The sequence below is a fragment of the Girardinichthys multiradiatus genome, chromosome 17, assembly GCF_021462225.1.
Source record: "Girardinichthys multiradiatus isolate DD_20200921_A chromosome 17, DD_fGirMul_XY1, whole genome shotgun sequence".
Lineage (NCBI taxonomy): Eukaryota > Metazoa > Chordata > Actinopteri > Cyprinodontiformes > Goodeidae > Girardinichthys > Girardinichthys multiradiatus.
The window spans coordinates 11826516-11839766 of NC_061809.1; the positions used below are offsets into that span (position 1 = coordinate 11826516).

At 40.4% G+C, this 13251-nt stretch overlaps 1 protein-coding gene across 1 annotated transcript; it reads left to right on the top strand.

The window, feature by feature from the left end:
* The first annotated feature begins 1260 nt into the window (after positions 1-1260).
* On the top strand, positions 1261-11721 carry atxn10 (ataxin 10). The gene is made up of 11 exons (XM_047389159.1): positions 1261-1420; positions 2696-2887; positions 4112-4197; positions 4352-4448; positions 4550-4714; positions 5942-6022; positions 6193-6349; positions 6436-6553; positions 6811-6995; positions 8749-8812; positions 11008-11721. Exons 1-11 carry the CDS (start codon positions 1290-1292, stop codon positions 11190-11192), a joined length of 1461 nt encoding a protein of 486 aa, XP_047245115.1. The 5' UTR covers positions 1261-1289; the 3' UTR covers positions 11193-11721.
* Positions 11722-13251: the final 1530 nt, after the last annotated feature.

The window sequence follows — 13251 nt, forward strand, 5'->3', positions numbered from 1 at the left end:
CCAAGCCACTGCTGTGCTGTTCTTGGCCTGTGGAAATACAGTGGGAACATCTTGTAGATCTGTGATCTGAAGTATGCCACAATTTATGGAAATCACAAATGCTTTTCATCTGGGTTTGTTGCTCCAGCTGTAACATTTGCTCCAATGATGGTTGGGGCAATTATATGTTGACAGACAAAAATAAGAATTTGCTACACATGCAGACAGGCAGTGCATATATGAATGGTTTGATTCATGTACAAGTATCGAGTGACGAGAACTCTATCAAGTGCTGGTTGCTACTGCATCCATAAAGACATACTCAGCCTCACATTCTTCAGCAACTGCCTGTAACACGCATTTTAGTGCCTTGCAAATCGAATCATTTATGGCTGTTAAGAGTGTGTTACTTCTCAGTACTTCTCATTGGTGAAGGGCTGTCCTCATGGGCAGTTCTAGACAGGGGCCAACAGGGACCAGTGCCCTTGTAGAACTGGTCTTGGCCCCTGTACTGAAGACATAATACTAAATCAATTTCTTATGATATGCGCTGGCACAGAAACCATAACTGATTTGTACTTTGAACAAGTGGCTCTGTGGCTCACGTAATATATGAAACGATGAAATATAGCCCTGTTTTGTGTTTTATGCTTCTGTGCTCCCATGAATAAACACTCTGCCCTCCCTGGTAAATTTGGTCTAGAACTGCCACTCTGATCCTGTCAAATGAGTGGTTGGAAAATCTAACAAGCAGCATTTTCAGTAACGTTATTGAAATAAAGTGTAAAAGGTTGATGTTATGAAGTGTATCTGAATATATATTTAAGCAAATGACTTACCGTTGACCCTTCCTATGCAGGGTGTTCAGGTTAAAATATTCCCAAGTGCTTTGAGCACAATTTAAATGGTCCCTGAAAAGTTTATTATGCTGATTGAGACGGGTGAGAATAAACGTGGCACCTTTGAGTTAACAATTGCATATTTAAAGTGAAAAAATTACAATGGTTTTAAATATTTTCCTTTTGGCTGCCTCATAAATTTATATAACTTCTATATACATATGGATGGGTATTTTATTCACAGCAAAATCAGGAACTCAATTAAGAGCGTTTAAAATAAAGGCTCTATGTGTAGTGGAGCAGTAGAGCACCATGGCGGAACTTCCGTAACTGACCGCAGTCAGTTGCAGTGAGTCAACACAAGCAAACATGAACACATGCTTTGACTCCGCCCCCTGATAGATTGAGCCAATAAGAAGTCAGAGGTCGGCCTGCGTGTTCCGCCCACATACACGACGCAGCCAGAGAAACATGGCAGCTCCCACCGATGACAAGCAGAAAATATCAGCGGCAATCGCTGATATTTTAAATGAGAAACTCTGCTCTAAACACTTGCTGGGGTTAAAAACATTCACAAGCGCACTGAAAGAAGCAGAATACAGGTACGTTTTGATTCCTAGTTTCTCTTTTTTTATTGAAGGCGTTAGCTCAGTAGCTAAGCTACTCGAAGTCATCACCTGTCATCGATGTTAAGTCTAATGTGATGCCTAGAAAACACGTTTGGTAGTTTTTATCTGCTTATTCTTTTCTATTATTGATATATTATCAGAAAACTGTCGTTTCGGGAGCAAATGTACCTGCCTTACCACAGTATATATGAAGTTACTTTAATTAAATGTTACGACCCCACTCGGTCTAGGGGTAGGGGGAAGTAAACATTCAAACCAGGTGTTGTTGGTTTTATGAAAGAAAGAGTAATTTATTTCTTTTTAGTTCAGTTTCCGTTATTTTTAACAAAACAAACAAAAGGAGGATACTTAAAGTACAAACCGTTTGAAAATAAAAAGGGGTAAAACCCAAAATACACAATAACCATAAATTTAACAAAATACACTACCATCAGTAATTTAACTAAAAATAATCCCCCAAAAGGAGGGACAAACTAATTCAACAGTTTCCTAAATCATAAACGTCCCTGCTAACAACAAGCAAACAAACAAATCAAGACAAAGCCCAATCAACTTTAAAGAGACTCCTTTTGAGCCAAGATGGAGTCATCAAGCAGGTGAGCACACAAAAATAACCAAGCTTCCCAACGGGGTTTAACATCATCAACATGGGCTGAAGATCGACAGCCAAAAAAAAAAAAGTAAGACCCAATTCCAAAATCACCACCTTCAGGTTAAACTGAAATGTCCAGCTGTCCACATGGACTAGCAAAAAGCCACGTGCTGTTTGGCCACAATAACAAGAAACTTGTTTAGCTAGGTTAAAGTGAGGCTTTCAAACCTAAAAATGTACCTTCTTTTAAGAATGGTGGTGGTAGCATCATGCTGTGGGACCATCTGGCTGCCAGTGGTACTGGTGCATTGGAATAATGGAGGAAGAGGAGTAACACAGGGTCCTTCAACAAGATTAGAAGAAATCCACAGTAAATATAAACATCTACAAGCAAATCTTGTATTTAAAATTATTGAAGTTAGTTGTTGCATGATCTCCTTCCAACCCCAATAAAAGAAGAGTCTAAATGCATTATTAAAAGCCCCAATTTATAACATCCATGCCTATAATGACAGGTACAGGTAATATTTTCCAATGAGGTGTTAAAAAAAAAAAAAAGAGACGTAACTGTGGGTTTAAAATCTTCCCGATCAGGAACCATCAAATCAGATAATCGTTGAATCTGTTTTCTTTGTTTGCACATTGTCTCCTCTTAGGGATGCTGTGGGGGAGGACGTTTTCTCCGACCTCCTCAAGGTCCTCACCGGGCTGGCTGAAGGCCTGCATAGTGCACGCAGAGACAGTGACGACTCGCAGTCTTTTACTCTGCAGCTCCAGCTCACCGCTGAGTGCTTCAGATCCCTGAGGAACTCCTGCGTTCAGAATGCGCGCAACCAAAAGCTGCTCAGGTAATTGCACTGAGAGTGCAGCATTAGGAAGATGAGAGCTGTAGGGTTTGCTTCACCCGTTTAAATGCAACTGGCAAATTACTGCTGCTTCTAGTTGCATCTTTTTTAAGCTGGTAAACTCCATTAATGCAGTGGGACGCTAAAGTATTCATACCCAATGAATCTTTTTAGATTTTGTGACACTACAGCAAGAAAGTGGAAGGAAAAGGACGCACGGTTTTTTGTTTTTGTTTAAAAAAACAAAACAAAAACTGAAAAGTGTGGCATGCGTTTGTATTCAGCCATTAAGTCAATACTTTGTAGAACAAAAGGCTCAGCACTTAAAATCTAAAACCACTGACTATCTGTGTTCGAATGAGATATTGTGATGTGGTGAGAGGGGTAACAAAACAAGCGTGTTACTGTTGCTATGGCAACGTGCTTTCAGTGCTGGTTTAGTAGTCATAAGATATCTTGAATGTAATTGCATGTGGATCAGGATAATGGGACCAAAGCGCAGCCAGATCAATCTGGTTTCCACTAAACCGATTCACACATTATTTAAAATATTTTGGAATTAAAAAAACTTTACTTATCGTGTCAAACATTGTCTTTTTTTAATGAAAACTTTGATTAAATGTGATTATTTTATTAGGGAACCTCTAACCAGATCGAACTTTTAAATCTTGACCTACCACTGATCTGCTTCTCCAGTACTGCGTGGTGTTTAGCTTCTTCTAGCTTCCAATCTTCTCTGACCAGCTTTTCTGTAACTGCTGAAGAAAAACATTCCCACAGCATGATGCATCCACCACCATGCTTCACAGAGGGTAAGGTGCGTGCAGGGTGATCATGAGCATTATTTGTTAGTTTTCGGCCACACATAGTGTTTAGCATGTAGCTCCATGATGTCATGGGAGCAGAGCTTCGTCTTTCACAGGTTTGCTTTCTCCCCTCCATTGCTTTTGGCAAACTGCAAATGGGAATTCTTTCAGCTTTCTTTCAGACCTTCTAACTTCCCAATTATGTGCTACTTTGTGTTTGTCGTTTAAAACCCATATAAATACAATGATGATTTTGGGTTAAATGGACAAAATGTGAAAAAGTTCAAAGGGTGCATTTAAGGTTTAGACAATGGTTGGGTTTCCAACAAACAAAAATCTATTCTAATCCTTTTTGGAAGATATGAGAAGGTTTTCCTAATACTTTGCACTTATTGTATAAAACAACCTTTTTTTTCTCTAGGGAACTTGGATTCATTGGTGTATCCCTTAAACTCTTAAGTTATCTTCAGACCACAAATTTGGAGAGCAAAGACTCCTTAGGTGAAGGTAAGTCTGAACCAAGGCTGCTGAATCTGAGTAAAATAAGGCCGTATTTAAATGATGATGATAAAATGATGACCGTTATGATATTGATCTGTTTTATTTGTTTTTTTCTCTTTCCATCTAATCATCCTCTCATTTGTCTTCGTCTGTGGCTCAGCTCTTCAGTGTGGGATCCAGTTTCTTGGCAACGTCGCTGTAGGAAACCAGATGAACAAGGATGAAGTTTGGCGGCACAGCTTCCCTGGCTACTTCCTGTGAGAATTATTTTCTAGAATAAGAATCATCCAAACGCCTGCTCCTTTATTTGAAACTTTTGTAGACCATCAGAACTAAGTATTAAACTGTGTGTGAACAGGGGGCTGCTCTGCATTGATGATGAGAAAGTGGTGAACTACACCTCTATGGTTCTCCACACGTGTCTGGATAAAGCTAAAGTAGAAGATCTGTCAACGCCGCATAACATCACGCTGGCACTCAAAGTGATGGAGCTGTGTAGAACCCAGCCTGACATGGACTGGACGTAAGCGTGTATATGGGATGTTTGTCATGCTGCTGTTATCATATATAAAAGCTGCAATTTTTCCCTTTTTATTTGCAGATGATGTGTTCATTCAATTTAGATGAATGGCAATGAACTTAATTAAAATGCAATTAGTATTTTTCTGGTTAGAATTAACAAAACATTTAGAGAATGTTAGAAAAGTGCTTTATTCAAGCTGCCAGGGCTGAAATTATTGCTGCGGTTTTTAGAGCCTTTAAATGAGCCGCAGTTTGAGTAATATTTACTAGAAATCACAGACGTCATCCTCCATCCATCTTAATACCGCTAGAGTTGGAGAGGCTGTGATTATTTGGGTCTGGATTGGTTCACTGGATCAACAAAGAGCTGGATTACTGAGCTAAAGAAAGGACGCGTAAGGCAACAAGAGGCGACTGTGGGAAGAGTAGTCGTCTTGCAATCAGAAGATTGTGGGTTCGATTCCAGCTTCCTCCTGCCATATGTCAAGTTGCCTACCGATCTGCGTATTGGTGTATGAATGTGTGAGAGTTAGTGAGTGCGATTGGGGGAATGTGGCTCTAGTGTAAAGTGCTTTGAGTGGTCTGTATGACTGGAAAAGCGCTCTATAAGTTCAGTCCATTTACCATTTAAATCAAAAAATTAATCTTTTGCCTCAATATACTACAAACTACCTTTTTATTCATGACCTTTATTTATGACCTAAAATCTGACTCCGAACAGTTTGTAGCAACTCTCTAACACTACGTTTTTTTTTTACCTCCCTTACCATCCTCTTTACCTTTCCAGCCTTGTTTGGCAGACATCCAGTTTTACATTTTTAATTATTGCTCTGTTTGTAGATATAAGTTTAGGTACGTAGTAACTTCCTTGTAGTAATTTCCTGACAAATAAAAGTCAAACCACGTTGGACTTTTTTTTTTTTTTTTTAAATCGCATGTTCTTTTGTCTTTCGCATATTAAACAGTCTGTATAAGAAATAAGCCACTTCGTCATAGCATAGTTGTACCCCAGGAAAAATGGAAGTAATTTGTGCTGTTTTTAAATGTCCTATCAAGACACGCTTTGCTTGTTTCAGCAGGATAAAGACAAAACATCATTTGATTAGCAGACTGTTGTAAAATAATGCTTCATTTTGACGAATTACGGACTTTTTGGCACCTTGTTAGTCTTTGCAGATGTTTTCCTGATTGATCTTTAGAGTATTTGTTGCTTTTTATGTAATTCCAGCGTGCTCATCGCAACCCAGCATTTCCTCAAGTCCTCAGCTCTGGTGGAAAGCATGTATTCTGGGATGTCCCATCATGACAGGTACTGTTTTGAAAACAAGATCCAAAAGATTTAAAAATAGACAAATATTTATCGAATTCTAACTTGAAATTGTACAAACTTCAATTTGAATGTTGTTAAAAATTCATTTACTGTATGAAGAAGAGAAAGTAAAGAAAGGCTACTGCAATGTGAATAAATGGGTTTTTCAGAGTAACTCTCTTAGAGCTACTTTTGGCCCAGTTAAGAGAAGAGGGCTCGGAGGGCTGTGGTGTTCCCCCCAGCGTGGCCCGTTTCCTGGCCGGTTCTTTCCAGAAAGGTTGTGGAGCAGTGCTTACACTCGCTACGGGTTCTGCTTCCAGCAATGAGGTATTAAACACAACAGCTGGTAAATTTGTACTCAAACAATTTTATTTTTCTGAGACTTAAGAGCTGCTGGCTGCAATCCTCTTTAGGTCCTACAGGAGGCGCTGACAGTGATAAGTCTCTTGGATGTGCTATGCGAGATGACCTCAGACCACAAGCAGTTCATGTTCCTGCAGGACCATCCTGATCTTCTAGAGACTACAGTTGGTAAATGAGAAAACAGACAGCCTCCCTGACTTGGGTCCAAAGATCCTGATTCCCATCAAATCCCCATCAGGACAGATACTTAAGATTCCTGCCAAAAGACCTCCTCAGTGTGGACAAGTAATAAAAGCAGAGTTCAAATGCAAGGAAAAGTTTCAAGCAAACCACCTAATTTAGAGTTGAGAGTGAGAGACTAAACTGTAGAGGTTTATGCTTTCTCACTTTCTTCTTTTCTCTCTGCCCACCATTTTCCTTTGCAGAGCTTCTGCAGCAAGTGCATGCCATTGGGAAGGCCAGTAAGAATATTTTCAGCGCCACGCAGAACTTCTCCTCCTTTGCCGGAGAGGATGACCCAGCCTCCCATTCTCCAGTCGTCAGCTTTAAGGCCCACCTCATCAGGCTCATAGGAAACCTCTGCCACAGCAACACGAGCAACCAGAACAAGGTCTGAATTATATCGCACAAAATGCAATGGATCAGCATGTCTGGTTACCCCTTGTCATTTGCAAGAAGTCATGTAGGTGACACAGCAAAGAGTTGAAAGAGGTGCTCTGCTCAGATGAGAGCAAAACTCTTCTGCTGGGTCAGGGAAGCAGGTCAGAGTTTATTGGTTGATGGATGGAGCTAACTACAGGACAATCCTGGAAGAAAACCTGTTAGAGGCTGCAGAAGACTTTACACTGGGGTAGAGGTTCACCTTCCAGCAGGACAGCAACCGTAAACATACAGCCAGAGCTACAATGATAGTTTAGGTCAATGCATATTCATGTCTTAGAATAGCCTAGTCAAAGTCCTGATCTAACCGGTTTAGAATCTGTGGCATGATTTCAAAATTCATGTTCAAAGACCTGACAGAGGTTGAGATATTTTATTAGTCTTCAGATGCTCCTAGCTGGTGGAAACATACCCCAACAGACTTGCAGATGTAATTACAAATGCACGGCACACACTCAGAAATGATACATTACTAATAAACTCACTTTTGTAAGGTGCTGTAAATACATTCGTAGCAAGCAGTAATTGGGCATTTTGAAGTCTTGAGTTTGTGATTAAGGGTGTAGTCAGCTTTAGACATTACGGTCTGTGGTTCAGGTCAATCATAATATATTTAAGTTGGGTCCACAATTTAATGGCTGTATTTTTTATTTTTTATTTATTGCTTCTATAAGAAATCTTTTTTTTTTTGTGGAAGTTTATTCAACATTTTGGACTTTTTGATTCTCAGGATTTTAGATTGTCTCTACTTTCCCTACGAATAGTACCTCAGGACTGTTAGGGATTTAAGAGAAATAGCTGGAAAATGCAACTTTCTTCCTCCTTAATTTATACTTGAAAGTGCTTTACGTCTTGTAGAGGCCTTATCAGCTTTTCGTCTGCATCATCTGTCAGCATCTCGCAGATAGATAATGAAGCAGTTGGCCTCTCCATACACCCGGTTGTACTTAATAGAAACAGATTTGTGGAATGCCTGTGGGATGGCCACCCTCAGCTGGCCTCGGCGTAATATTTATGGATGCTGCTCTGTGGTCCGTCTGTGGTCAGAAATCACCCCGTATCTGTTTTCACGAGGATTTCTTCCAGTAAACCAAATGTCATTCTGTTCACCTTTTGGCAGAGAGGGTAATTTAAGATGTGCATGCAAAGCACTGAACGGCTCGTACCGGCCTAAAGTCAGGGGTTCTGCTTGCTTGTTTTTCAACCCTTTATGGGTTTGGACGTAATGTAAGCAGCTTTTGTTCTCAAAATGGAGAGAAGCACAGACGTGAGCTTCTTTGACGGTCTAAATGACTATTCCGTTTTCTGAAAGTCGGCATTGGGTCCTGTTCTTCTGCTCCCTGCCAGTCGGTTTGGAGGGTAACCACAATGGCAACACATAGTCATTAAGCCTATAGGATCAGACACATGATGAAGAGCAGATCACCTAGTGTGGTGGTCTTAGTCTGACACTGGTGCTTGGCCTCACATTTGAGGCTCTGCCAAGGACAACTCTGTTTTTTTTTTTTTTAAGAGTCTTAAAACAAACCGGAACTTAAAAACAGAAGTTAATAAATGTTGGGTCTTCGTTTTCTTAGTTGCTGGTGAAACGTTTTTTCTACTTTTGTCCTGATGAAGTATGCAAATTTCAGCTTTTATTCTGTTGACGATTTATGTAACAGAAAATTCTGCCATAATTTGTTGAAATATTTGTGTCCCCTCAGGTGAGAGAGCTGGATGGCATCCCACTCATCTTGGACAACTGCAACATAGACAGCAACAACCCTTGTATCCTTTCTAAACCCGTTCCAACATGTTTCCTAATTCTTCTTCTGTGATTATTCTGTGTGGACAAGCATACATATTGGGGGGGCTTGGTCATGCAGAGCCCTGAAAGTTAAAACAAGCATTTCAAGATGAAATCTAAAATTAACTGGTAGCTATTGAAGTGAAGCTAAGACAGGAGTCATATGTGCTCTCCTGTTTTTACTGTTTTTACCGCAGCATTCTGCACGGTCTGAAGGCGATGCACGGCAGGTTGTCTGAACAAGTAAAAAGGCCATTGCAGTAATCCACATGAGACTGTGTCTCAGTAGGAAGAGTAGTCGTCTTGCAATCAGAAGGTTGTGGGTTCGATTCCAGTTTCCTCCATATGTCAATGTGTCCCTGGGCAAGGCACTTAACCTCAAGTTGCCTACCGATCTGCGTATCGGTGTATGAATGTGTGAGTGTCAGTGAATGTGGCTCTAGTGTAAAGCGCTTTGAGCGGTCTGTATGACTGGAAAAGCGCTATATAAGTTCAGTCCATTTACCATTTACAAAATAAAAGCATGTAAAATAATTTTCAGTTCAGACCTAAATCACCATAGATCTGAGCTTAGAAATATTTCTTAAATGGTAAAAGAGTAATGATCAAGAGACGTGGACCTGTCAAAGATCACACCCAGATTTCCGAGAGTAGATTGAAGAGAGTAACTGATGTGCTGCCTGATTTCAGGAATCCCTAAGGTCTTCTTTATACTGGACTAAGACCACATCACAACATTGCAATTCGGCTAGAATGTGGATTTTACAGCAGGATCTCGGAGAGATCTTTTGAGGTTCATCAGGAACCCATTAATCCTTACCCTCTATAGGGAGATCACAGTGGTTTATTGTCATGGTGGCAGCAATGCTTATGCACCACAGCTCTGGGTCCAGCTGAAACTGTAAACCATGTAAATACAGCACCATGATCAGGCTTCTGGCACATAAAGATCAGTATGTCCAAGACTCTCTATGAGAAGGTTTTCCTAGCTGGAGAGATGTGCACATACCTCCAAATTCTGCACATGCTAGAGTTCTTCTGCTTGAATTCAAAATGTGTTTTTCCATCTTATATCCATTAAATGGAGTAAGAGAAGGAGGAAATGTGCAAGCAGCTACAATTGAGCCTAAAATTGTTCATACCCCATGGCAGATTTAGGTTAAAGGTAATCGTTTCATTTGGCCAACATATTTCTTCTGACTGGAAGTAATATTAATGTTTAGGAATGACCCAGCCAGAGTCCCAGCTTGAGTCTGATAGAGAATCTGTGGATCACGTCTCTGATCATAAATCATCAAAATATCAGTGGAGACATTTAAAAAGCTGGTCCGCAATTAGAAGAAAGGTTTACTGATGTAATGTCAATGAAGATTTATTCCACTTTTTATTGAAAAGTGTATAAATAATTTTTTACAAGCAAATAAAAGCTTTTTTAAAAATAGATACTCCTTTTACATTGTTTTATTATCTTTTGAATGACTCCTGTCAAAAACAAACTTGGTTGAATGAAAATAATAAAAAATTTAAATCCTTCATGGTATGAAAAATAATATGTGCATGATTAGATCTGCACTTGCTGGGATATCTGTGCAGAGCTCTGCGGCAGGTTAAAATAAGCACAACTGAAACTGATGATGGAGGTGCTGAAACCCACGCGATTCCCATGCCTGTCTGTGTTGTCAGACCTTGTTTCTCTTCAAAAACAAAAATATTGTCAAAGGAAAAATGTGGGAAACCTAAGAGGAGAAAGTTGAGATGTGTAACATGTCTGCAAAACTGGTTTGTTTGGGTTGGGAGGCCTGTCTTCTCCATGCCCCAAAACAAACACCAAGCGGACAGGGGTTTGACATCCCAAGCTTTATTCCTTGATTTATTTCTTCCCTCTCAACCATGAAACCCTTATTATGAACCCATTCTGCTTCTTCCCTGCAGTTTATTTAAAAGATCGCATAGAACAGGTGCTTGAAGGTGATGCTGTGTTTAGGATTACCATAAGTTACTTCAAATCTGAAGAAGTTGGTGAGATATAAGGATATCTAGTTTAGAAATGTGTTTTTGATCTTGCTCAGACTTTTCTTTTAAGATTTTATAAAGATTTCTGCATTTCAGGCTGCATATTGACAAAGTGATATAAGTAGAATCCTGTCTTCTGTCTTCCTTAATCGACCGCCTCAAGTTATCAGCCAGTGGGCCATCTTCGCCATCAGGAACCTCCTAGAAAACAACTTGCAGAACCAGGAGCTGGTGGCTGCTCTGGAGCGGCGGGGTCCAGTAGACTATTCTGCTCTCAGGGAGCTTGGATTCCTCGTTGAGGAGAGAGACGGAAGCCTACTGCTTAAAACTGTGGTGAAAGACTCCTAAAGACATTGGAGAAAGAAGGTTCTCAACCTACCAGTGGGTTTTTTACTGCAGAGCAGCTAGAGGAAAAGTAACACACATTAAGTGTGCACTCTGTATTTACCCCATAACGATGCTTTTACTTAAAATGCGTAAATCAGAAAAGTCTTATAATGAACTTTTCTATCTCAGCAAAGTTAGAACACATTGGCAAAAAATCCACGAGGTCTGCATGTTATAGAAGCAGAGGTCAGGATGTCAAGGGCTCCTGTCTTGTCCTAATCCGAGTCTGGGAAATGAAGAGTTGGTGAGTGGCAAACACATGCTGGCACCTATTGGAGGCGTTGATGTCTTGTGGTTTAGTCCAGAGACGAGACGAGAGCACCACAGCGTCAAGGCCTTTCAAACACAGTCAAGTTACCAGCAGGAGCTGGAGTTTACTCACAGGGCTAGCGTGGCTTCTGCCGTAACCATGAAAGAGAATGTCTAAAACATGATGTAATCTACCCCCTCCTGCCCTCAACTAATTAAACTATTATGGGATGAAGCTCTACTTATTAAACCGCCTGAAATAACCGCATGCTCAACCCGACCTTTTCTTAGTGTTGTAAGAAGAAAGCATCAATTCCAAGAATAAAACTTCAAGCTGTGACTGAGATGGCAAACAAAACAAATTAAATTTTTTTTTCTTTTTTCAGAAAACAAAATCAAAAGACCAGAAGTATAGCAACTGACCTCACCCTTATTGTCACCCCTGGTAAAAATGTGTATAAAGCTTAAAAATAAATTCCTCTTTTATTGCAGAACCATCATCTCACACTGAAACGTTTTAGAAAAGTGCAATCTTTAATTCGAGTCCATTTCTTCCAGTGGGGAGAATCATTCTACCATCTTACTGGCACCTCTAACGTTTCTTATAAGATAAATTATGCTATAGCATTCCCAGATGTGTACTTTTAGTTTTATAAGTTATCTGGTAATCAAGTAGCCACTTAAACCTTCACATATTAATCAGGGCAGTGATTAATAGGTTTACAATAGGCCTGCACAATATTGGAAAAAATGTTGTTGAATATTCAAGGTTCCTATGCAGTCTGGAAAAGTTTGGAATTTAATTTCTATTAAAAAAGCAAAAACAAGAGTTTAGGGGAAAAAAAGTGCTTTTATACTTTATTCTCTCTCCCATTGTTTAAAAGTTGCATCCTTTTTTCCTTGTATGCTTTCTTGTACCCTTCCTTCATTTCTTTCTACCTTGGATCGATCCTTTCTATCTTCCTTATCTCCTTTCCTTTCTTTTACAGTGGGGAGAACAAGTATTTGATACACCGCCGATTTTGCAGGTTTTGCCACGCATGACATAAGTATTTGATCACCTACCAACCAGTAAGAATCCCGGCTCTCACAAGCTTGTTAGTTTTTCTTTACGAAACCCTCCTGTTCTCCACTGATCACCTGTATTAACCGCACCTGTATGAACTCGTTATCTGTATAAAAGACACCTGTCCACACACTCAATCAAACAAACTCCAATATCTCCACAACGGCCAGAAGTTCAAGATGACAGTCAATCTTCCTCGATCTGGGGCTCCATACAAGATCTCACCTCATGGGGCATCAATGATCATGAGGAAGGTGAGGGATCAGCCCAGAACTACACGGCAGGACCTAGTCAATGACCTGAAGAGAGCTGGGACCACAGTCTCAAAGAGGACCATTAGTAACACACTACGCCGCCATAGATTAAAATCCTGCAGCGCGCTCCCTGCTCAAGCCAGCGCATGTCCAGACCCGTCTGAAGTTGGCCAATGACCATCTGGATAATCCAGAGGAGGAATGGGAGAAGGTCATGTGCTCTGATGAGACAAAATCAAGGTTTTTAGTCTAAACTCCACTTGCGTGTTTAGAGGAAGAGGAAGGATGAGTACAACCCCAAGAACACCATCCCTACCGTGAAGCATGGAGGTGGAAACATCATTCTTTGGGGATGCTTTTCTGCAAAGGGGACAGGATGACTGCACCGTATTGAGGGGAGGATGGATGGGGCCATGCATCGGGAGATCTTAGCCGACAACCTCCTTCCCTC